The following is a 27095-nucleotide window of genomic DNA, read 5'->3' as shown; positions in this document are numbered from 1 at the left end:
AATGCAGTGAGGGATGCAAAAACCAGCTCTTGCTCCCTCTACTCTCCCACTGCTGATTCCATTTGCACGGGCATGGGAGAGGAACCCCTTACAAATCTCTCACTCCTCAAGATTATTTCTAAAGCCACTCTACTGCCTATCTAACAAGATTCCTGGGTGAGAGGTGGTAGAGACGATACACAATAGTACTTACAAAGGTAAAAAAAGATTATTTTACAAAATGATGTGAGACAGCAAGTGGAAACTGAACCCAGACCCCTGTGTCCATGCCAAAGAGGTAAAATTCTGGGGTGAAATTCTGATTCCATTGCACTCAATGACAAAATTCTTATTGACTTCTTTGTGCCAAGAATCACCTGTGCTCCCCAGCCAACAGAAAGCTACCTACTAAAGTGCCTTCTCTACAGAGTGTCTTGTGAAGATGCAGGTGAGGGGTCAGGACATTGGACTGGCCACGTTCTCAGATGTCATGCTACTATCATGCTACTGGAAACTGATCATATGCAAACTTTCTTCACAAGAGTGAATTTTATCCATGATGTAAACCTAAATAACAGGCTTCAAACTCTCATTCACTTTTAATAGCAGTTGGGTGCCTTATTTCTTTAGACACCTTTGAAACTCACATCCTAAATCTTTTCAGTAATAGACTAATCTTTCAAATTTGACTTCTTGTCAATGCATATACAGTATGTATGGCCATATTATATTCCAGTTTTATTTATTGTTATTTTAGTAATTCTTAAATTTAATTAAGAGTTGATATTTGAAGTGAATTTCAGTGTTTGAGAAAAGTACCAGATTTACAACACTGGAAATCCCAAGAGGTGTACTTACCCTTAAAATAACTATTGGATCCCTCTTGCCTCAAGCTTGTTTTGGAGTGACAATGTGTAGTGTGAGAAGGGTAGTTCTGTCTCAGTGGTAAATAAGTCACTGGTTTGTCCACTCTGCTGAGACTCTGAATAATGGTGCCAAGAAGTGCTAGTTATGTAGGTGACTTTTGTGGTGAGAAGACCTACTCAACCTATTTAACACAGGATAAGTCACCAAACAGACATTGGACAGAAATTAATTTTGGTCAGTACTGACCTAGGTTCAAACTCAAAATGGAGACCTGGAATGTAAAGCACCATAACTTATTATGTACCCTTATTAAGAGACTACAGTAGCCCCTGGAAATGGCCTAAAGTACTGTGGTAACAATATTGTAAGCTGTTGTGTTTTCGTCACACATGACACAGTCCTACATGACATTCTCAGAAACAAACTAGGGAAATGTGGTGTAGCTAAAATTACAATAAGGTGGGCGCACAATTGGTTGAAAAACTCTTACTCAGATAGTAGCTTTTAATGGCTTGCTGTAACTGGGAGGACATATCTAGTGGGGTCCCTCAGGGGCCTGTCCTGAGTCTGCTACTATTAAACATTTTCATTAATGGCTTGGGCAATGGAGTGGAGAGTATGCTTATAAAATCTCCAAATGACACCAAATTGGAAGGGGTTGCAAGCCCTTTGGAGGAAATTATTATAATTCAAAATGGCCTTGATAAGTTGGAGAATTGATCTGAACTCAACAAGATGAAATTTAATTATAAAAAGTGCAAATAATAATTGGCTAGGAAGTTGTACTGCTAAAACAATATGTGGTTGTAGTGAATAACAAATTGAATATGAGTTAACAATGTGATGCAGTTGCAAAAAAGGCGAATGTTGTTCTGGGGTGTATTAACAGGAGTGTTGTAAATAAGACGTGTGAGGTAATTGTCCTACTGTACTAAGCACTGGTGAGTCTTCAGCTAGAGGATTGTATCCAGTTTTGGGCAAGACACTTTAAGAAATATGTGGACAAATTGTAGAGAATCCAGAGGAGAGCAACAAAAATGGTAAAAGGATTAGAAAACCTGACCTCTGAGGAGAGATTAAAAAAAACTTGACATGTTTAATCCTGAGAACGGAAGACTGAGTGGGGACCTGATAATAGTCTTTAAATGTGTTAAGGGGCTGTTATAAAGAGGACGGCAATCAATTCTTTTCTATGCCCACTGGAAGTAGAACAAGTAGTAATCAGTTTAATCTGCAGGAGGGGAGATTTAGGTTAGATATTAAGGAAAAAATATTTCTAGCTATAAAAATAGTTAAGCTCTGGAATAGGCTTCCAAGGAAGATTGTGGCATTCCGATCACTGGGAGTTTTTAAGAAGAAGTTGGACAAACACCTGTCAGGGAAGGGCTACGTTTACTGTGCCTTGCCTCAGCTCAGGGAACTGGACTAGATGACCTCTTGAGGTTCATTCCAGCCCTACGTTTCTGTGATGTTATGATTCCATGATTCTATTACATGAGAAAAGTACTCAGAACAGACAAATTATTCCTTATGACTCAACAGTTGCAGTATACACATATAAGCCTAGCAATGAACTGAAAATTATATGTATTCTTTCTGCAGAAAACCATATTCTGGAGGATGTGAATAAATGTGTGATCGCCCTCCAAGAAGGAGATGTTGATACACTGGACAGAACTGCAGGTGCAATCCGTGGCCGTGCAGCCAGAGTCATTCACATCATCAATGCAGAGATGGAAAACTATGAAGCTGGAGTTTATACCGAGAAGGTACTGGAAGCTACAAAATTGCTCTCAGAAACCGGTAAGCTTATTCTGACTAAGCTCTCTAACACATTAAGTTCCTAACCAGTTTAAATCCATATTTTCCAGTCTGTAATTTAGAAGAGCATCTGTGCTCTCTCTGTGTGGGTGGATCTGCTTGTTAGTGACTAAAGTTCATGTTTCAAAACAAAACAATAAAAAATTCACACTGCCATGTTTAAAAAAGTACAGAAAAAATAAATCCAAATAATAAGGCTAATTTCAAAACCTCATGTCCTCTCCAAAGGTCTAAGAAAACCTCAGAATTAACAACATTTCAGTGAAAGTACTTTGGAATGACTGGCAAGTCATGATTATATCATTTTAAAAGTAATACAATTTCATAGTTATTTCATAGTGGGACTATGTGCAGAATCATAAACTTTTTCCACTCCTATTCTCACTCATATACTTATTGACCACAGTATTTGTTCTAGGCTTTGTAGTCACCAGGACAGTTCCAGTTGTGACAAATAACCAATGAGCAATTCAAACACATGTAGCAACAGATAATATAAGTGACGGTAATATTAGAGTGAAGCAATCAGATTTGTTGCTGCAACATAGCGAATCCTTTATCACTGGTCGCCTGTTTGTTTATGCTTGATATTTAAATCAGGCTATAAAGCAAGGTAGCAAAATATATTGTTACATGCATTATAAATTATTATTATTATTATTTGTTGTTCCAATTGAATAGTGTAGCCCCATAAACAAACCGGGAAGGTGAAATGTTAGTAGCTCTGCTTTCTATGTCCCTTCACTGGAGATTAAGGATTGAATCCCAGATTCTGACTGTACATCTTTCAGTATATGATCAAAATTAGAGGAGGTAAGGAAACAAACTTTGTCTCCGCAGAACTCGTGAAATTTACCCTTACTTTGGCCTACAGAGGGACATTTCAAAGGAGGATTTAGCCTTTGGGAGCATGATCTGCACATAATAGTATATATCCTGCCACTTAGCCCTAATCAGCATACATCCCCTAAACACCTCTCTGTCTTATATTTGGATAAACCCAGAGAAAGTGGACAATTGGACTAGAGAGCTTATTTTATGAGAGGAGATGAACAGAAGTTGGCTTGTTTAGCCTAGCAAAACAAAGGCTAAGAGGGGATATGATTGCTGTCTATAAATACATGAAACGGAAAAAACAGGGGAATGAGAGCAGTTATTGAAGTTTAAGGACAATGTTGGCTCAAGAACAGATGGGTAAAACTTAGCCAGGAATAAATTTAGGTTGAAAATTAGACAGTTTCTAGCCATCAGAGTGAGGTTCTGGAACAGCCTTCCAATAAGAGTAGTGAGGGACAAACAACCTAAATGGTTTAAGATGGAGTTTGACACATTTATAAATGGGAGTATAGGATGGGCTGCTTGTGCTAGCAGGCGGCAGGACTTCATGACCCATGTGACTTCACTTCCAGTCCTGTGTTCCAAGAGAGTGAGAATTTGGCCCTCTATGCCTTTGAAGATGCTGGGGTGGTAGTCCTCGGACATTAGTGAGATTCCATAGAAAATCTTTGTATAGTTCTTAGTCAAGAAAACACAAGAGGATCAGAAAGTGGTTATTTTAATTCCATATTTATTGCATAATCAATGCACGATCAAAGGTTTTTAACCATAACTTTAGCTTCAAAAGGGCATTTCATTAGCAAAATAATGTAAACTCTAGCAATAGAGACAGTTGTCATGGAGTTAAAACAGGAAGATATGACCTGTCCAGTGTGACTGGGTTCTTGGGTCAACAGACTTTCGCAAACCAGCAAAATATACTGAACTTTATTTCCATTAAAGTCTTCATTAGTAAACTGAGCGATTTCTGAACAATATGAATTCATTATTAAATAGAAGAAAATTAATTTTCAGCCTTTTTATTAAGCTAACATTTCTGGCCCAACTTTATGTAAAATGTGTCCAATTCATCTTTCATAGAACAAATTTACAATGATAAAAACACAATAAAATGGATCTACAACAGGGACATTAAACACTTACATTGCATAGTTAACGTGTTCTTTAATAAAGCCTGAATTATAACAAAGTGATAATAGCTTTATATTAAGTGCATCTTTTCCAAGCCCTTCTGTGAGGTCTGGGAAAAATTGCACCTGGTTGCTGTACTGTAGAGAAAGAGGACTCCAAATTACAGATACTGTATTTTAAAGCCTATATTTCAGTTCATTCTGTACTCTCTCTCTCTCAGATACTTTTATGTCCCCTATAACTGTAGTATCTTAGCAACTCAGAATCCTTAATATATTTATTCTCACAACATCATGGTGAGCACATTGCTATTAACCCCCTTTTCTTATGGGGAGCTTTGGCATAGAGAGACACTATGTGCCTTCTACAAGGTCACACAGAAAGTCTCTGCAGAGCAGGGAATTGAACCTTGGTTTCCTGATCACTAGGTTAGCACTCTAACCACTTCCTTCTTTAGCGGAAGTGTATTGAAGTGTCCTTTTTGAAAATTGTATATCTTGAAGACAACACAATTAGGGGAAACTAAAGCAATAATCAGATTAATATCACTTTTGTCTAACCAATTACTGCGCTATTTGTCAGTAGATACTGAAGTGCTTCACAATGGCATTGTCACCTCCAGACTACAAAGAGTGTAACGGAGGACCAAAAGATGAAGGGATTTCACTCCAGTCACAGTGTGAGTTAGCGCTAGAGCTGAAGTTGGAACCCAGTTCCCTAATTCCAATCCCCTGCTCCATCCGCAAGATCAAAGTCACTGCTTATCTTATTCTCATAAGATGGAAGTAGATTTGTGACTATAAATCCATAGACTTTAATGCCTAAAAGGACTGTCATGGTCCTCTAGTCTGATCTCCTTCACATTTAGGCCATAGAATCTCACCCAGTCAGTCCTGTAGATGGTCCATAACCTCAAGCTGAGTTACTGAAGTCCTCAAATCTTGATTTAAAAATTGCAAGTTACAAAGAATCTGCCATTTACTCTAGTTCAAACCAGCAAGTGACCTGTGTCCCACATTGCAGAGGAAAGCAAAAAAAAAAAACAAAAAAAACCACCCCACCCCACGGTCTCTTCAATGTGATCTGCAGGGAAATTCCTTCCCAAACCTAAATACAGTGACCTGAGCATGTGGTTAAGACCCACCAGCCTTACACCTGGGAAAGAATAGAACATAAGAGCATAAGAATGACCATCTAGCCCAGTATCCTGTCTTCTGAAAGTGGCTGGCACCAGATGCTTCAGAGGGTCAATTATTGAGTGATCCATTCCCTTTCATCCAGTCCCAGTATCTGGCATTCAGAAGCACAGAGATACCCAGAGCATAGGATTGTATCCCGGACCATCTTGGCTAATAGCCACTGACGGACCTACCCTCCATGAACTCAGCTAATTCTTTTCTGAAACCAGTTGAACTTTTGACCTTTACAACCTGCTCTGGCAACAAGTTCCACAGATTGACTGTGCATTGTGTGAAGAAGCATTGTTTTAAATCTGCTCCCTAATAATTTCATTGAGTGACCCCGGTACTTGTGTTATGTGAAGGGGTAAATAACACTTCCTTATTCACTTTCTCCACACCAGTCATGATTTTCATGACCTCTATCATGGCCCCCCTTAGTCATCTTTTTTCTAAACAGAACAGTGCCAGTCTTTTTAATTTCTTGTCATATGGAAGCTGTTCCCTAATCATTTTTGCTGCCTTTCTTTATATTTTTTTTTCAATTCCAATGTAACTTTTTTGAGATGGGATGACCAGAGCTGCATGTAGGATTCAAGGTGTGGGCGTACCATGGATTTAAATAGTGGCATTATGATATTTTCTGTCTTATTATCGATTCCTTCCCTGATAGTTCCAAATAATCTGTTAGGTTTTTTCTACTGCTGCTGAACATTGAACAGATGTTTTCAGAAAACTATCTACAGTGACTCTGAGATCGCTTTAGCAACTAATTTAGACCCCAACATTTTGTATGTTTGGTTAGGATTATGTTTTCCAATATACATTACTTTGCTTTTGTCAACATTGCATTCCCTCTGCCATTTTGTTGCCCAGTCATCCAGTTTTATGAGATCCCTATGGACAGTCAGGTTTGGACTTGACATCTTCAGTAATTTTGTATTGTCTGCAAACTTTTGCCACTTCACTGTTTACCCCTTTTTCCTGATCACTTATGAATATGTTGAATATGTTGAACAGCACTGATCCCAATACAGATCCTTGGGGCACCCTGCTTTTTTCCTCTCTCCCTGTGAAAACTGACCATTTATTTCTACCCTTTGTTTCCTACCTTTTAATCAGGTATTGATCCATGAGAGGACCTTCCCTCTTTTTCAATGACTGCCTATTTTGCTTAAGAGCCTTTCGTGAAGGACCTTATCAAAGACTTTCTGAAAATCCAAGTACACTATATCCACTAGATCACCTTTTTTCCACATGTTTATTGACCCTCTCAAAGTATTTTAATAGATTGGTGAGGTAGGATTTCCCTTTCACAACACAAAGGCTGTGTTGACTCTACCCCAATGTTTCATTGTGATTTATGTATCTGATAATTATGTCTTTCACTATAATTTCAATCAATTTGCCTGGTACCAAAGTTAGCCTACCAGCGTGTAATTACCAGCATTGCCTTTGGAGCCTTTCTGAAAAATAGGTGTTACATTAGCTATCCGCCATTCATCTGGTATGGACACTGATTTAAGCAATAGGTTACATACCACAGTTAGCAGTTCTGCAGTTTCATATTTGAGCCCCTTCAGAACTCTTACGCGAATACTATCTAGTGCTGCTGACTTAATATTATTTAATGTATCAGTTTGTCCCCAAACCTCCTCTATTGACACCTCAGTCTGGGACAGTTCATTAGATTTGTCACCTAAAGAGAATGGCTCAGGTGTAGGAATCTCCCTAACATCCTCTGCAGTGAAGACCCATGCAACTAATTCCTTTAGCTTCTCTGCAACAACCTTGTCTTCATTGAGTGCTCCTTTAGTACCTCAAATGTCCCATGGCCCCACTGATTGTTGGCAGTCTTCCTGCTTCTATTCGTTCTGACTGCAAGTCTTCTTGTGTTCTCTTCTCACTTGCAATTTCTGAGAGTTCTTGGGGCTCCAAACTCTGGCTGTCTCCATGGTCTATTCCCCTCTCCTTGTAGGGCTATTCACACTTTTTCTTCTTCCTTGCTCTCCCATCTTCTGGTACTGACTGCCTCTCCGCTTCATTTTCTGACTCACCAAACCTATTCCTCAGGTCTATTTCTCCTTCACTAGCCAGTCTTTCCCTCTGTTTTGTTCTTATAGTCACATGCTTCCACTGGTACCTTTCCTCATCATCTGCTCAAATCTCTTTTGAAACTCAACTATAGTTTCTAGCTGTATCTCCTAACCTTAGATCTTTTCTTCCTTGGATCTATCGGGTGGCACTTTAGACATACAGGTGTGGCTCCTGTTCTGCTGGCTGGCCAGTTGGCTGCAAGAAAGCCCCATCTCCTAATCAAGGTTTAGCTGTAATCAAAGGCTCTAATTCTCTCAGTACACACTGCTCCCTACCAGACTTTGCAAACTGAAAGCAAACCAGAAAGGAAACAAACAGACTCTCAAGAACAACAAGGAGTCCAATGGCACCTTAAAGACCAACAGATTTATTTGGGCATAAGCTTTTGTGGGTAAAACCCCCACTTTTTCAGATGCAACCTCAGACTCTCAAGTACTCACTCACGGCCACTATGGAACAGGGGTTTGCTTGCCTCTGTTCTTCTCCAACAGATCTCCAGTCAAAGTCCTCTGCTTTCAGCTCTCTGCTGGCCACTGTGCCACTGCTCAGAAAACAAAACACTGAAGAATAGGAGCTGTATTTCAGTGGAAGCACTCATGACGGTGAGCCAGAAAACAATAACACAGGCATAAATCCTGGCACTGTGCAAGTCAGTGGAGCTAAGGTGATTTACACCAGGTGAGGATCTGGCTCATAGTATTCTGTACTTATACAGTGTAGTGTTTTTCCATCTGCAGTTCTCAAAACACATTACAAAGGTATGATTAGTCCTGCTTTACAGATTATTATATTGAGACACAGAAAGGTGAAATGACTTGCCCAAGTCACATAATAAGTCAGTGGATGAGCTGAGGGGAGAGCCCAGGCCTCCTAACTCAATTCTGTGCCCAGTTGACAGGCTCTCATTCCCTCCAGAGTTGGGTTCACCAAAGTCGCAAGTTGTGTTGCTGCTTCTGCCAGAGACCAACTGTGGGGCCTTATGCAAAATCCCTTAGCAACTCTTTCCTTTGGTTTCCTCATCTGTTAAATTATATTACTATCATGTCTTACAATGGGGCTTAATTTAGTAATGTCTGTAGAACACTTGGGGTTCCTGAGAAGATGTGATAGAAGGATAAAGTGTTATTATTATATAGGGACAGATTCTGCCCTTAGACATGAATGTGGGATCCGATTGGATTCGATAGCTATGAGTGTGAAACAGTACGGTAAGTCCCTAATCTTTTTTAATTGAACATTTATTCATTTTTAAAGGCAGAAGCTTTTGTAGGCTCAGAGAAACTAATTTAAATGATAATAGAGAGAAAAAATAGCACTGAACACTTCCTTGATTATTATTATTATTTACTCTTTGAGGACTCAGCTCAAGAAATGCATCTGGCTGTTGAACTATAAAAGCCCAAATTACAAAATATAGTTTTTCAGGGATACAAGCGCCTTGTGCATTTTTTTAAACCGGGTGTTCAAAGAGATACTGGGCCAGATCCTCAGCTGGTCTAAATCAGCCTAGCTCCACTGAATTTCAGTGGAGTTACACTGATTTAAACCTGTTGAGCAGCAGTATGGTGAGATTTTTGAAGACAGATTTCATATTTGATTTTAGGAAAGTGGCACCTACTTACACAAGATCTGAATTTGCTACCTGATTTCTAGATTTCATTTAATGATCTTCTTTTTCAATACTTTATAACCCATAATCCATCCTTTCTTCATTTTAATTTAATGGTGACTTTAAAAAAAAATCTCCTGATATGTGTAGTTTTTTTTGTTAGGAATTTTTTGCTTGTTGTTGTATGTTTCATTTGTTTCCTGCTTTCTTGACTGTGTTTATTTGACTGGTGACCTTTATTCTTGTGCTTGTTAGAGCCTGTTCTGATCACATTTATGCCCCCAGTGTCTTTGATATTAGCATTAATTAAGGACATGCTGTTTAAATCCTCTTGAATAATGATGTAGTTTCATTTCCCTTTAAAAACAAAGCAGATGCTTGACTCCCACTTCATAACAGTTGCAGAAATCTAAGACAAAAACCATGAAACCATAAAGTCTAAATGACTTCTTAGAAATATAAAAGCAAAATTCATATGGCTTTCAATGGATGTTAATTGTTATCTGCAGTGGGAAAACAAGGCCCCAGAGTTTAATCTCCTGTTTTGTCCGGTACCGCATTCTACAACAGTGCATGGATTTTAGTTTTGTTTGTATTACAAGCTATTCCCTGAATAGTTAGCTCTGCTTTGTTTTTACAACAAATAGAATAGAAAGTGGTTGTTAAGAATAACTATAACAACTTAAAATATCTCTCAAATGTGTCTACCTTTGTGAATATTGTGTTAGTAAAAAGAACAGGAGAACTTGTGGCAACTTAGAGACTAACAAATTTATTAGAGCATAAGCTTTCGTGAGCTACAGCTCACTTCATCAGATGCATAGAATGGAATATATAGTAAGATATATATATACACACACACATACAGATAAGTTGGAAATTACCATACAAACTATGAGAGGCTAATTAGTTAAGATGAGCTATTATCAGCAGGAGAAAAAAAACTTTTGTAGTGATAATCAAGATGGCCCATTTACACAGTTGACAAGAAGAAGTGAGAATACTTAACATGGGGAAATAGATTAAATATGTGTAATGACCCAGCCACTGCCAGTCTCTATTCAAACTCAAGTTAATGGTATCTAGTTTGCATATTAATTCAAGCTCAGCAGTTTCTCCATGGAGTCTGTTTTTGAAGCTTTTCTGTTGCAAAATTGCCACCCTTAAATCTTTTACTGAGTGGCCAGAGAGGTTGAAGTGTTCTCCTACCGGTTTTTGAATGTTATGATTCCTGATGTCAGATTTGTGTCCATTTATTCTTTTGCCTAGAGACTGTCTGGTTTGGCCAATGTACATGGCAGAGGGGCTTTGCTGGCACATGATGGCATATATCACATTGGTAGATGTGCAGGTGAACGAGCCCCTGATGGCATGGCTAATGTGATTAGGTCCTATGATGGTGTCACTTGAATAAATATGTGGACAGAGTTAGCATCAGGCTTTGTTGCAAGGATAGGTTCCTGGGTTAGTGTTTTTGTTGTGTGGTGTGTGGTTGCTGGTGAGCATTTGCTTCCGGTTGGGGGGCTATCTGTAAGCGAGGACTGGTCTGTCTCCCAAGATCTGTGAGAGTGAGGGATCATTTTTCAGGATAGGTTGTAAATCTTTGATGATGTGCTGGAGAGGTTTTAGTTGGGGGCTGAAGGTGATAGCTAGTGGTGTCCTGAAGGTCGAAACAACAGAATGGACTTCTACACAGATTGCTTCCATCGACATGCAGATAGAATACCCCTCGTCGGGGTTCTAGGCATGTGTCTGAACAGATCAGTTCCTGTGCTTTTTCAGGGAGTTTCTTGAGCAGATGGTGTAGTTTCTTTTGGTAATTTGCCTAGTAGCTTCTTGTTCATTATTCCAACTTATTCATGATGACGACAGCACCTCCTTTGTCAGCCTTTTTGATTATGATGTCAGAGTTGTTCCTGAGGTTGTCAATGGCATTGTGTTCAGCACGGCTGAGGTTATGGGGCAAATGATACTGCTTTTCCACAATTTCAGCCCGTGCACATCAATCGAAGCAATCTATGTAGAAGTCCAGGATGTTGTTTTGACCTTATATACAGATAAGTTGGAAGTTACCATATCTTACTATATGTTCCATACTATGCATCCGATGAAGTGAGCTGTAGCTCACAAAAGCTTATGCTCTAATAAATTTGCTAGTCTCTAAGGTGCCACGAGTACTCCTGTTCTTTTTGCGGATACAGACTAACACGGCTGCTACTCTGAAACCTGCATTGTGTTAGTATTTTTTTCCACATATTTGCCACTAATTCCAAATGATAATAGGTGTAGCTATCAGTTGGCAGGTTGTTAGTGTTTGTGTAATAAAACAAATAATTATTTTTTTCTTTTTATTTTGCAGAAATGCATTCATTTCTGTTTGACATATTGCAATATCATTATTTATCATTTATATAACACCATCAGTGTAAAAAGTAAGATAAACATATACAACCATGACCCTGCCATAAAGGGCATAAAATCTAAAGATATAGAGAGAACACCATTCAGTCAACACAGGTATAAGTAGGTGGATTTGCATTTGGATGTTTGTTAAGCTCAGTCTTGTAGATCATGCGGATATCTAGTAGTGGTATGAAAGTGAGCAAAGGAACCTGGTCCAGCATTCATTGAAGTCAATGAAAAGAGTTCCACTGACTTCAATGAGTGTTAGATAAAGACCTAGGTGAATACTGACATGGAAGCTGTGCAAACTCTAGAGATGTTGTGGAAGAAGGCAAAGATTGCGGCGCAGGCAAAGGGAAAGTTTGGAGAAAGGCTAAGCAGAGCACAGGTTAGTTATAGTATGAAATGAGGCCAAAGCCGTAGAATTTTTTATAAGTCAGAAGACTGAAATGTATAGGGAAGAACCAGGGGAGCCTTTGCAGAGACTAAAAAGAGAAGGAGGTGGTAGGCTTATACCCATTAGCTTAGACATTAGGGCATTCACCTTGGATGTGGGAGATCCAGGTTTGAATTCCCACTTTGAGCAGGAACTTGAATCAAACCCTTCCTCCCTTCCAGATGAGTTCCCCAAGCACCAGATCATAGTGCATTCTGTGGTGGGTAGTTCTGTCAATCTTTCCCTATTGAAACTATTCCCCTTTGTATCCATAATTAAATACTCATTGGAGCAGAGAATGGAACCCATATTTCCCACCTAACCAGTAGGCTATAGAGTCATTTTCCCACTCTCTGACTATTCAAGAGATTGGGGCATTTGTGTCCTAATCTCTACATACCTCAGAATTAGGACACTTGTGTCCTAATCTCTACGTACTTCAGTTCTCCATCTGTAGAACAGGGATAATAATACCATTTTACCATCTCCATATTGTGAAAATAAAATTCATTAATGTGTATGAAGGCATTGATTACTATGAGGGTGAATGCCATAAAAAAGCCCATAAGGAAAGTTGTAATTCTGTATTGAGAGCAAGATGTGGTAGGTGTGCAATAAATAAGACACAGAGTTATGCATTGAATGATACCGATAAAACAAAACAAAATATTGAATAGCTACCCACTCTGTAAGCAGCATTCATACTTTGGACCTAATGGGGCCGTGGTCCTGTGGAAAAAGTAGTGTATCATAATGTATGACATAAGGCCCATGTATAAAAGGCTCAAATTAAGGTTGCATGGGCATCATTAACATTGGCATTTCCCAAATTATGGGTACTTGACTTTGCAACCTCAACATGTGGGTTTGGTTTTTTTTTTTTACCATTTTTGATATTTGTATGTGCTATATATATATATATATATATATATATATACACACATACACATATATATAGCTAGAGAGAGAGATAAAGTGGGTTTTTCAAAGCCACTTAGACGATTTGGATACCCAAATTCCATTTATTTTTAATGGGAGTTGGGCATCCATTAGGCACTTTTGAAAATCCCAACCATAATAAATACACACATATGTATGTATGTATTGGAGGCACATTACCAAGACAATTTCTCTTATATTTCAGACAGCATCTTTCTGAGTGGACTCAAAGCCCTTGAATCACATCTGCTTGTTTGAAAAACTAACAATGTAACATGCTGCACAGTAGCACTCTATTACAATATTAAGGTCAAAAATGTATGTTTTCTTAATTACCCACAAAAGGATCATGAGTGGAAATTTTGTAATTTCCACTTATACTATTCTTATACTGGACTAAGATGTAATATTGAAATACTAAATATTTATAGTCCGGCAAAGAATTTACAGTCCTTATGGAACCAGACGTTGACAAACACCTCCAGCTAAATAAGGTGTCATGTTCAATTCTATATTCATTCCTCAAGTCAAATTGAGAATCTATGCCATCTTTTACAGAGAAGGCCTGACAACAAATTGGGATTACTTTTGAAATACTTGTTTAAAATACTTCAATTTCCTAGTAGACTGTTGTTTTCTTAGCTAAGTAGATTAATAATTAGGAAAATACCAGTTAGACTACGAGAAGCTGTGTTCTGAATTAACTTGGTTTTTTTTGGGTTTTTTTTGGTGTGCTTCATGACATTATTGCACTATATCCCCCTTAAATCTGGAAAATCATTTATCTTCCAAAGGCAATAATTTATTAGGCAGTAGATCATTCATGCAATTTTGCTTTTTTAATCTCTTCCTCTTACTTCTTGTTGATAACCCCATTGACCACCCTAAATAATTGTGGTCCATCCATATGATGTGCACAATTATGGTGCTTTATGCAAATATAAATCCTTGGGTAGGCTTCCCAGTTATCCATCCCCCAGCAGCACAACCACACCATTTCTGCTGCATCTAGGGCTCCATCAGGATGTTATTTTATGGAACAATTAGCATTTTAGTGTGGCTAAATGTAAATGTATACATCTGGGAACAAAAAAGGTAGGCCAGACTGACAGGATGGCGGGACTCTATCCTGGGAAGCAGTACCTCTGAAAAAGATCTGAGGAGTGCGGTGGATAACCAGCTGAACATGACTAACCTCTCCATGTGATGGTGTTGCTGAAAGAGCTAATTTGATCCTGAGATGCATAAACAGGGGAGTATCCAGTCAGAGTAGAGAGATTATTTTAAGTCTGTATTTGGTACTAGTGTGACCATTGGTGGAATACTGTGTCCAGTTTTTATGTCTACAATTCAAGAAAGATAATTTGGAGAGGGTTCAGAGAAGAGCCATGAGAATGTCTGAAGGATTAGAAGAATTATAGTGATAGACTCAAGGAGCTCAATCTATTCAGTTTAACAAAGAGAAGTTTAAGAGGTGACTTAATTACAATCTATAAGTACCTATGTAAGAAACAAATATTTAATAATGAGCTCTTCAATTTAGCAGAAAAAGGTATAGCAATTGCGCTCTATACCTTTTTCTGCTAAATTGAAGAGCTCATTACTAAATATTTGTTTCTTACATAGGTACTTATAGATTGTAATTAAGTCACCCCTTAAACTTCTCTTTGTTAAACTAAATAGATTGAGCTCCTTGAGTCTATCACTATAATTGTGGAACAAGTTGAATAATGTGTGGAACAAATTTAAACTAGACAAAATCAAACTGGATATAAGGTGTAATTTGTTAATGGTGAGAGTAATTAACCATTGTAACAATTTACCAGATATTGTGGTGGACACTGACAATTTTTAAATCAAGATTGGATGTTTGTCTAAAAGATCTACTCTAGGATTTATTTTGGGGAAGTTCTTTGGCCTGTGTTATTCAGGAGATCAGACTGGATGATCACAGGGTCCCTTCTGGCCTTAGAACCTATGAATCATAGACAGGAAAGATGATTCAGTGGTTAGAACACTAGCCTGAGTCTTGGAAGGCCAGGATTCATGGTAATTGTAATGCATTATGGTATTGAGGGCCATATATGTTCTGTAGATAGACAGCAGTCAGTTTAACCATGTAAATTCTGAAAACTGATATTGTTCCAATGGTATCAATGATAATTCTCTATCAAAGCATATGTTTCTGATCCTGAGCAATAACACCATTATGTGACTTGAATTTCCTATGGTTGTTTCTAGTGTGTAAATTTGCTTACTGTGAAAGAGAATTGAATTAGCACCAGTTTATCAGGAAACATCACAAAAACAATACTATAACTTTAATGTGAAGGCAATATTGTGTTCAAACCAAAAAAAAGTCAGGAAATACAAATATTAAAGTTCTTCTGACAAAATTAATTCAGACATGTTGCACATCTTGTGTATTGGATGGTACGCATGTAGCAAAATAAACAGAAGTTTCATTATCTGCATATGAAACAGGAAAAAAAGAATAGGGGTTACATACAATTATGTGCAACATGGCATCATAAACATTGCTGGGGGGACTTTAACTTTGGCTTTTCATTAATTAACTCTACAACCTTAGCATTAGAAGTTTTCTGTATTTATTGTAATTTGGTTTACGTGGAATGTTGTGGAAACCGCCTTTGTAGAAAAGCTTTTACACTCTTATCTACTGGATCAACTAACTTGCACTGTTCCTGTTAACAGACCTCAGTCCTGCAAACATTTACGCATGTGCTTAAATTTATGCATGTGATAAATGCCAGTTTATGTCAGTTGGGATTACTCAATATTTAAAGTTAAGCACATTTGTAAGTATTTGCAGGATCACAGCCTGAACCAAACCCAGGGGATCTGATCTTTCCTGAGTTTTTGAGAAAATTCAGACTTGTCTCTGAATTCAGAAATGGTGTCTTGCCTCTTCTCTGTACTAAATAAACTGAACCAATCCTTAGTTTCACTCACCCATGAACTTCAAATCCAGATCCAAATGTTTGTGATTCCAGCTGAATTTTGCTTTTGAGTTCTGCTGTCTTCATAGAAAAATCCCAGTCTCTACAGATGTGAGACTGAAATGCAGAATGTGGGTTTTATAGATGCAACAAAGGTATGTACTTGCCAAATATCACTGTCATAGAGTTTTTTCAAGTGTGGCCTGAAAGCCTGAACTGTAGAGTAATGGGTTTCTTCCCTCAATTTCCAAAAAATGTTACTGCGCTCAACAATAATGTATGGCCAGAGAAACAATGGGAAATAAGACATTATTAATTTAATGTGTTTTTTTGTGCTTGTCCAGCAACATCAACCACAACTAAAGCATTGATTTAAAAATGAATTTTGGCAAGCATTCAATTCCAAATTTAGTTTAATAACTTTCTGCATTTAAAAAAGGCAAATTAAAGTGTGTGTGATAGTTGACATTAAGGGACAGTTTGTGGCCAGGTGTGGCAGAGTACAAATGGTTTGAGAGTGTGTAAGTACCTTTTGTCACACAGCAGCCAACCACAACTGTATATTTTGTGCAAGGACTGCTTCTGTCTAATGCCATCCCAAAAGGTCTTTAAACCCTACTGCTTATAGAGGGGTTAAACACATGGATGCTTCCAAAGATAACACAACATGGCTCTTTGTCCCTCTCTAGTGGCTAAATCAGGGATCTGCAGCCTTTGGCACGCAGCCTGTCAGGGAAATCTGCTGGTAGGCTGGGCCGGGCCGGTTTGTTTACCTGCAGTGTCTGCAGGTTCAGCTGATCGCAGCTCCCACTGACCGCAGTTCACCGTTCCAGGCCAATGGGGGCTGTGGGAAACGGCGTGGGCCGAGGGGTGTGCTGGCTGCCACTTCCTGCAGCCCCCATTGGCCTGGAACGGTGAACTGAGGCCAGTTGGAGCTGTAATCGACCAAACCTGCGGACGCTTCAGGTAAACAAACCATCCCGGCCCGCCAGAGGATTTCCCTGACGGGCCGCATGCCAAAGGTTGCCGGTCCCTGGGCTAGATGTTTATGAATCTGTTACTCAGCCTCTGAGCTAACAGTCTTAATTCTACAATTACTGCCTCATTTGCATTACAGCCTCTGAATTTAAAGGTGGGGACCCATACATGCTTGAGCTAAGGAAATGTGTCCCTTAACTTAGCGACAATAGTAGCAGATTCATAAACTTCTATGCCAGTTTAGCCAGCATAGGGGGAACAGAAACTTTCACTGGGTTAATGTGGGTTACACGCTTCCAGTAGCTGAAGAATTTGTGTAGACATAATGATCCCTATTCTCCTGTGAGAACAGTCTAGCTCCTGTCTGGCCTATCACAGGGCTATTGCTTACTTTAATAATTTAGTACTAATAAATGCACAATAATGGGTTCTATTGCAGTATATTGGGTAAATATGTGAGTTTCAAACTCTTTTAAACAAAAATTAAATATGCAGCTTATCTATGGTGGGAAGTGCTTCTTACCATGTACATTTTTAGGCTCTTCTGCTGAACAAAGCAGGCACAACTGCCTTTTAAATGTTTTAAAGTACATATTTCCATGATACCAGAGGAGCAGTCATGATTTATCAAGTAAATAATCCCTTACAAATACTCCAAGGCAATATGCTCTGAAGTCCACATATGTAAAGCTACAATTTCAGTGAGTCTCTTCTTATGGCCAAGCTAGCTGGAAATACATATTACAGAGTTCCATCTTGTTTTTAATTTCCATGCATCGGGGTGTTTAATTTCCATGGATCAAGTGAAGCTTTAAGAAAAAAAACTATATAAATAAATATAGCCCAGCTATAAAAATAAATTTCAGTATATATTACAAGCAGGGGGATGAATTACAATGGAGAAATAAAGTAATAAGAAAACATATGTTGGATCACTTGGGGAAAAAAATCCCATCGATGAGCTTTTTTGGCCATGAACTAGTTAGTCTCCTTAAGGCAGCGGTAGATGCCTCTTCATTTGATTCACTTCAAACTAAATCAGAGAAAGCTTTCAGATATACAGTGGAGAAGAATCCTACATTGTCTGGACTAGGTGACCTTATAGGTCTTTTCCATCCCTAATTTATATGTATTAAAGAAAGCTTCACTATTCTCTTACATAAAATATATTTTGGGAGTTGGCAGAATAAACTATATTTTGAGTTGATTTATTCTTTTAACAGGTTCCACTAAAGTGTCGTGTCTAATGAATACCAATTCACAGACAGCTGCAGCGGCACAGGAGCTAGCAAACAGAGCTCTAAACAGGGGAGTTTGAGTGGGAGTTTGCAAGGGGAGTTTGTCTTGTGGTGCTTGTTTGGGGTTTGCTTTTGCTGGGGAGGTGGTCTTTTTGGTGTGGCTTGTGTTTCCCAGATTAACAGGATTTAGGTGGGAAGGAGATGACAGATACAGAGGCAGCTGTGGGAGTGACTCCTGTAGTGAAAGACACATTGAGGATGACTGGATGTGGAAGCTGTGGTATGTACATGATCCTGGAGGGGGGAACCGGTAAGAGTTTTGTCTGCATGAAATGCCGTCTGATAGAGCTGATGGAGGAAAAGATCCGAGGTTTGGAGATGCAGGTGGAAAGTCTGGTTGAGTTTAGGAAGGGGTTTGAGCAGATGATGGAGCAAAGATATGAGGTATCAGAAGGGAAAAGCTCAGACTCACGGATGGAAGCAGGGCTGAGGAATTTTGAGGGGAGACTGGATGAGGAAAGTGGTCAGTGGAAACATGTGACTCAAAGAACCAGGCAGAGAAAAAGACGGGCTAGTGAAGGAGAAATAGAGCTTAGGAACAGGTTTGCAGAGTTGGAAAATGAAGAAGGGGCTCAGCAGGTACTTGTTCAAGGTGGAAGGGTAAGGAAGAAGAGAAGAGAGGCTAGCCCTATAGAAAAAGGGGAAGAGTCAAGGGAGACTACACCAAATATGAGCCCCAGGAGGATACAGGATGGGTTGAAGAAGATTGTAAGGGAAAATAGGAATGGAAAGAACTTGCATCCAGAGGGAACAGGGGAGACACTGGAGAATAGCACCGTCACCAGGAAAAGGCAGGTCTATGTGATCGGGGACTCTTTATTGAGAAGAATAGACAGGCCTGTAACTAGAGCTGATCCTGAGAATAGAAGGGTGTGCTGTCTTCCGGGTGCTAAGATACGGGATGTAGACCTGAGGTTGAAAAGGATCCTAAAGGGAGCGGGAAAGAATCCCCTAATTATCCTTCATGTGGGAACAAATGATACGGCTAGATTCTCGCTGGAAAGTATTAAGGGAGACTATGCTAGGCTGGGGAAGACGCTTAAGGAAATTGAGGCTCAGGTGATCTTTAGCGGGATCCTTCCTGTTCCTAGAGAAGGGCAACAAAGGTCTGACAAGATTATGACTGTCAACAGATGGCGTAGGCAGTGGTGCTATAAGGAGGGCTTTGGGATGTATGACCACTGGGAGGCATTCATGGACAGAGGTCAGTTCTCTCGGGATGGACTTCATCTCAGTAGGGAAGGAAATAGACTTCTAGGATCGAGGCTGGCACACCTGATAAAGAGAGCTTTAAACTAGGAATTGGGGGGAGATGGATGGGAGATGTCCAGAAAATCTCCACGCCAGATTTTAGCATTGAGAGGGAAGAAGATGAAGTAAGAATGGATACAGCCGTGGGTAGGAGAATGTATATAAGGAGTGAGGGCGGTGTGGATACTAGTCTAATAGGTTATACTGGATGTAGAATGACTGTGCCTAATAGGGTGCAAAATGTGAGCGAGGCCAAACAGCAAAAATTAAGAAGTTTGTACACCAATGCGAGGAGCCTAGGTAACAAAATGGAGGAACTAGAGCTACTGGTGCAGGAAGTGAAACCAGATATTATAGGGATAACAGAAACATGGTGGAATAGTAGTCATGACTGGACTACAGGTATTGAAGGGTATGTGCTCTTTAGGAAAGATAGAAACAAAGGTAAAGGTGGTGGAGTAGCATTGTATATCAATGATGAGGTAGAATGTAAAGAAATAAGAAGCGATGCAATGGATAAGACAGTCTGTCTGGGCAAAAATTACATTGGGGAAGAAAACTAGTAAAGCCTCTCCTACGATAGTGCTTGGAGTGTGCTATAGACCTCCGGGATCTAATTTGGATATGGATACAGCCCTTTTTAATGTCTTTAATAAAGTAAATACTAATGGAAACTGCGTGATCATGGGAGACTTTAACTTCCCAGATATAGACTGGAGGACCAGTGCTAGTAATAATAATAGGGCTCAGATTTTCCTAGATGCGATAGCTGATGGATTCCTTCATCAAGTAGTTGCTGAACCGACTAGAGGGGATGCCATTTTAGATTTAATTTTGGTGAGTAGCAAGGACCTCATAGAAGAAATGGTTGTAGAGGACAATCTTGGCTCAAGTGATCATGAGCTAATTCAGTTCAAACTAAATGGAAGGATTAACAAAAATAAATCTGCAACTAGGGTTTTTGATTTCAAAAGGGCTGACTTTCAAAAATTAAGGAAATTAGTTAGGGAAGTGGATTGGACTGAAGAACTTATGGATCTAAAGGTAGAGGAGGCCTGGGATTACTTTAAATCAAAACTGCAGAAGCTATCGGAAGCCTGTATCCCAAGAAAGGGGAAAAAATGCATAGGAAGGAGTTGTAGACCAAGCTGGATGAGCAAGCATCTTAGAGAGGTGATTAAGAAGAAGCAGAAAGCATACAGGGAGTGGAAGATGGGAGGGATCAGCAAGGAAAGCTACCTAATTGAGGTCAGAACATGTAGGGATCAAGTGAGACAGGCTAAAAGCCGAGTAGAGTTGGACCTTGCAAAGGGAATTAAAACCAATAGTTAAAGGTTCTATAGCCATATAAATAAGAAGAAAACTAAAAAGGAAGAAGTGGGGCTGCTTAACACTGAGGATGGAGTGGAGGTTAAAGATAATCTAGGCATGGCCCAATATCTAAACAAATACTTTGCCTCAGTCTTTAATAAGGCTAAAGAGGATCTTGGGGATAATGGTAGCATGACAAATGGGAAGGAAGATATAGAGGTAGATATTACCATATCAGAGGTAGAAGCGAAACTGAAACAGCTTAATGGGACTAAATCGGGGGGCCCAGATAATCTTCATCCAAGAATATTAAAGGAATTGGCACCTGAAATTGCAAGCCCATTAGCAAGAATTTTTAATGAATCTGTAAACTCAGGAATAGTACCGAATGATTGGAGAATTGCTAATATAGTTCCTATTTTTAAGAAAGGAAAAAAAAGTGATCCGGGTAACTACAGGCCAGTTAGTTTGACATCTGTAGTATGCAAGGTCCTGGAAAAAATTTTGAAGGAGAAATTAGTTAAGGACATTGAAGTCAATGGTAAATGGGAAAAATACAACATGGTTTTACAAAAGGTAGATCGTGCCAAACCAACCTAATTTCCTTTTTTGAAAAAGTAACAGATTTTTTAGATAAAGGAAATGCAGTGGATCTAATTTACCTAGATTTCAGTAAGGCATTTGATACCGTGCCACATGGGGAATTATTAGTTAAATTGGAGAAGATGGGGATCAATATGAACATCAAAAGGTGGATAAGGAATTGGTTAAAGGGGAGACTGCAACGGGTCCTACTGAAAGGCGAACTGTCAGGTTGGAGGGAGGTTACCAGTGGAGTTCCTCAGGGATCGGTTTTGGGACCAATCTTATTTAATCTTTTTATTACTGACCTTGGCACAAAAAGTGGGAGTGTGCTAATAAAGTTTGCAGATGATACAAAGCTGGGAGGTATTGCCAATTCAGAGAAGGATCGGGATATTATACAGGAGGATCTGGATGACCTTGTAAACTGGAGTAATAGTAATAGGATGAAATTTAATAGTGAGAAGTGTAAGGTTATGCATTTAGGGATTAATAACAAGAATTTTAGCTATAAGTTGGGGACGCATCAATTAGAAGTAACGGAAGAGGAGAAGGACCTTGGAGTATTGGTTGATCATAGGATGACTATGAGCTGCCAATGTGATATGGCTGTGAAAAAAGCTAATGCGGTTTTGGAATGCATCAGGAGAGGCATTTCCAGTAGGGATAAGGAGGTTTTAGTACCGTTATACAAGGCACTGGTGAGACCTCACCTAGAATACTGTGTGCAGTTCTGGTCTCCCATGTTTAAAAAGGATGAATTCAAACTGGAGCAGGTACAGAGAAGGGCTACTAGGATGATCCGAGGAATGGAAAACTTGTCTTATGAAAGGAGACTTAAAGAGCTTGGCTTGTTTAGCCTAACTAAAAGAAGGTTGAGGGGAGATATGATTGCTCTCTATAAATATATCAGAGGGATAAATACAGGAGAGGGAGAGGAATTATTTCAGCTCAGCACCAATGTGGACACAAGAACAAATGGGTATAAACTGGCCACCAGGAAGTTTAGACTTGAAATCAGACGAAGGTTTTTAACCATCAGAGGAGTGAAGTTTTGGAATAGCCTTCCAAGGGAAGCAGTGGGGGCAAAAGATCTATCTGGCTTTAAGATTCTACTCGATAAGTTTATGGAGGAGATGGTATGATGGGATAATGGGATTTTGGTAAGTAATTGATCTTTAAATATTCAGGGTAAATAGGACTAATCCCCTGAGATGGGGTATTAGATGGATGGGATCTGAGTTACCCAGGAAAGAATTTTCTGTAGTATCTGGCTGGTGAATCTTGCCCATATGCTCAGGGTTTAGCTGATTGCCATATTTGGGGTCGGGAAGGAATTTTCCTCCAGGGCAGATTGGAGAGGCCCTGGAGGTTTTTCGCCTTCCTCTGTAGCATGGGGCATGGTTGACTTGAGGGAGGCTTCTCTGCTCCTTGAAGTCTTTGAACCATGATTTAAGGACTTCAATAGCTCAGACATGGGTGAGGTTTTTCATAGGAGTGGGTGGGTGAGATTCTGTGGCCTGCGCTGTGCAGGAGGTCGGACTAGATGATCAGAATGGTCCCTTCTGACCTTAGTATCTATGAATTAATATAAGAATTTCTCATGCCAAATTCAGGTTAGAATGAATGAATTAAATCATGCATAAAGCTCAGAACTGGAAAAGATGAGTCTGTGGTTGCTATCGGTGGTTCTTCTAAATATAAGAGATCATTTCTCCCGGTAGTATTGTTGGGAATTTCTCTTGTATATAGATGGCAGGATTGGGCTGGTGGTGAGAAATAAAGGGGATGAAAAAGAATAAAAGTGCAGAAAAAGGATTAGATGTTATTGTAAGGCCTTTGGGACAGAAACTGTCTTTTTGTCATGGGTTTGTAAACAACCTAGTTTAACAGGGTACTGGTCAATGACTGGAGCTCCTAGGTGCTACCACAATTCAAATAATAATTATCTATATATCAGTAAATATTTATAAATCTATTCACCTCAATGCATGAAACCAGTGGGAACTGATTAGTCATGAATTGCTTATATTTGTTATATCTATATCTATCCTACTAACATTTATGTATGTGCTTAACTTTAAGCATCTGAATAGTTTTCAGAGTGGTAGCCATATTAGTCTGTATCAGCAAAAATGAGGAGTCCTTTTGGCACCTTAGAGACTAACACATTTATTTGGGCATAAGCTTTCGTGGGCTAGAACCCAACAAGATTACTCATGTGCTTAAATGTATGTAGAATTTGGCCTTAGCTGAAAAACCCCCCTGATATTGGGAACATTTGCTACTCTGTATAGAACCAATGACTGTGAATTAAAGGGGCTGTTTGTGATAGTCTTTTGCTCCATGGTAAGTGCTTGTGGGAAATAAAGTAAAGATTAATCTTTAATTAAAGTTTATGTCATGCGATGAAACCTCCAGGAATACACCCAATCAAAATTGGCAATACAAGCTGGTAAGCACCCTAAGATTTTACAATTACTCCAGTGACAAAAGCTATAGAAATGCCTATAAACTACTAAAATAAATAAATAATGAATATATTCATTATGTGTGTATTCTTAGAGCATACATATACCCCAGTCATTAATACCTAGAAGGAATTGTTAACTTACAGCCACTGATATCTTTCATCATATAAACATTACTATAATGAAGAAGCAGGGACTTACATACCTTCAGAAATATCATTTACCAGATTTTTGCAGTCTAAGAATGTTTTGGGTTTGAGGGGGGGGGACGGACGACTTTTTATTCATTGTGAGTTACGCTATGGTTTGTTAACTAGTTTGAATTAATGGGAGTAACGGCTAAATCACATTTTGGTCATTTTGCATGAATAACATTGTATTAGCATAAATTCCAAGTTGTAATTTTCTAGGCATGCTTTTGAATGTACTTAATTGACATATGAGATGAGTTAGAGACTTTAAAATGACAGTGATTCTTTGTTATAGAGTTGTTAATTCTTTGTCATATAATTACAGGTAACTACACTGTTTTCTTTCTCTCACAAAATATGACAGAATGCCCTGCACACCTCTAAGTCAGCACAGATCCAGTCAATGAACCTTCCTTTCTGTATCTTGAAAGTATGACAGCAGCATGATCCATGCCCGCTGGAAAGGATTTATGGCCAAGGGCAGGGGAGAATATACATGAAAGAAGGTCTGTAATCATACTGCCTTTCATTTTGTTTAATCTAGTTATGCCACGTTTTGCTGAACAAGTTGAGGTTGCCATTGAAGCATTGAGTGCGAATGTCCCACAGCCATTTGAAGAGAATGAATTCATAGATGCCTCCCGCTTGGTTTATGATGGAGTTCGTGACATCAGGAAAGCTGTTCTGATGATAAGGGTATGTAAGGCACCTGGGAAATAAAAGTTGGTGCTTAAAGGAAAGTATCATAAAAGACGAGAGGATAAAAGCTGCCTGGCACCTACATTGTTTTACAATAAAGAAGAATCATTTGACATGGAAATGAATGTAGAACAAATGTTTGTACAACAGAAAGATCTTGTTAGTAAAGAGATTAGATTATTTTAACACTTGTATGTGAATCTGAGGTTTGTATAAATTAAGGAGCAATAACAGAGGCTACAGCCGTATGTCACACTACTAGGTTCCACACATAGCTGTCTGTGCACCTGAATTGTAACATATTGCACCCTGTTGTTCCAGTCTATAGCCTCTTTAAAACGGAGTTTGATATTTGAAGTTGCGTAGGTTTCAGTTCATGTAGCTCTGTGTTCCCAAAGAAATAGCAAAAGATGCACAAAATATACTTTTGTTAATTATCCAGGGTAGGATTTGATCACATTTATCTGTATTGCAAGGCCTAGTCCAATAGAATTATTTCAGTGTTATTGCAATTGTTTTGTTAAGAACTTAATTGTTTGCATGGAATATTTTATTGTTAATTCCCGCATGCATCTCGGTAGGTATTCTTAATAACTAAATGAGTAAATAAATTATCTTGCTGCTCCACAGAGCTTTCAAATGGATGGTTTTAAATGTTTATGCAGGTAAAGAAAGTGCCATTTGAATGTTGACTAGCTGATCAATTCAATTTGATCGGTCATCCTTTTTATAATAAACTGAGCAATAATAAGCAGAGAATAGGTCAGCCTAGTTCTTCAGGGTCACCACAGCCACAGCATAAAGAGCCTGGCCCTAAGAACAACTGAGCTCCTGTTTGTAAAGAATGGGATGTGTGGCTTCGTAGGACCTGTCAGGATCAGGCCTCAGGCCCAGTAAAAGCCATGCAAACAGAGCAGTTGTGAAAACACTTCAAAGAATCTGAAACACAGCAAAATAAAAAAATCCCTATTTAAGCAACTGGCAGAGTTGAAACAATAGCCCTCACTTTGAGCAGCTTTCAGCAAGCTGGTAACCATGGTTGGTGGCTGTGACTAGCATGGCACTGATGAAAAACCTGGAAGGATGTGGGTAGCTTTTTTTATTAATCTGCCACTATCTGCTACACATGCAATGGAAACTACTTAGATGCTTAACTTTATATTTGCAATGCATTTAGGTTCCAGTCCAGTGTCTAATGCCAAATCCAGATAGCTGGGAAGGTAGGCTTGCGGAGGCAATCCTCCTCCTAACAACAGGCATATGCAACCCCATCACATGAGAGGATGCTTATGTTACAGGATCAGACCACCTTGGCCTGTCCTCTTTCCCTTTGTATAAACTGTCACAGATATCAGGCCTTTCAGCTACCCCCTGCAGAAGCCCCTGTTTTCCAGCTCCTCCCCTTGCACAGCAGGACTATACCAGATGTGTTACCAAGGCCACCTGCACTCCTACAGTGGAAAGGACTAGATTTTTTCTTAGCAGTAAAACACCGCTTTTAATTCTGGATTTACATCCTTTCCCTCCCCCCGATTTATTACCCTACTGACATGTTAACCACTAGCCTGGAAAGCTGCTCAGCATGCAGGCCTTGTGAGCTCTATGAAAATATCCCAATTTACATTTTCAATTGTATCATTCTGCTGTTTTTCAGTTCTGCATGTAATCTGAACTGGTGAATTCTGCAGAGTCACGTTATGAGGTCAGGGTAAAAATTTCCTTCCGAACATTAACAAATAGATGGAACCTGAGGGGCATTCCTCACTTGGGCAAAACGCACACTTGTTTTGTCAGAGCAAAGACGGATGGATGGATAGATTATTTTGCAAGTTCAATGGGGCAACTCAAAGATATAAAGTTACATGGGTCCATTTTTGCAGGAGCAGTCTTACTCATAGTGATAGTGGGTACAAAATGTCAGACAGAAATGTGATTTTCAGTCTGAACAGTTTTTCTTTAGCGTACCCATCCAAACAACTGCAAAGTAGGAGACGTTGACTTCTGTAAATGATATTGGGTACTGGCAGTGCTAATTTTAACACACTGCCTTGCTTGGT

General features: G+C 39.2%; 1 protein-coding gene across 5 annotated transcripts in view; it reads left to right on the top strand.

The window, feature by feature from the left end:
* Positions 1-27095, top strand: part of CTNNA2 (catenin alpha 2) — a 782132-nt gene that overhangs the window by 692327 nt on the left and 62710 nt on the right. For all 5 annotated transcript variants that reach the window (XM_043512733.1, XM_043512734.1, XM_038399462.2 and 2 more), the window contains 2 exons: positions 2449-2649; positions 24884-25035. In XM_043512733.1, coding sequence (XP_043368668.1) covers positions 2449-2649; positions 24884-25035 — 353 coding nt within the window. The remainder of the gene's footprint in view (positions 1-2448; positions 2650-24883; positions 25036-27095) is intronic.

Source organism: Dermochelys coriacea, chromosome 4, assembly GCF_009764565.3.
Source record: "Dermochelys coriacea isolate rDerCor1 chromosome 4, rDerCor1.pri.v4, whole genome shotgun sequence".
Lineage (NCBI taxonomy): Eukaryota > Metazoa > Chordata > Testudines > Dermochelyidae > Dermochelys > Dermochelys coriacea.
The sequence above is the reverse complement of the archived record's forward strand: the minus strand, read 5'-3'. Positions and strand labels throughout refer to the sequence as shown.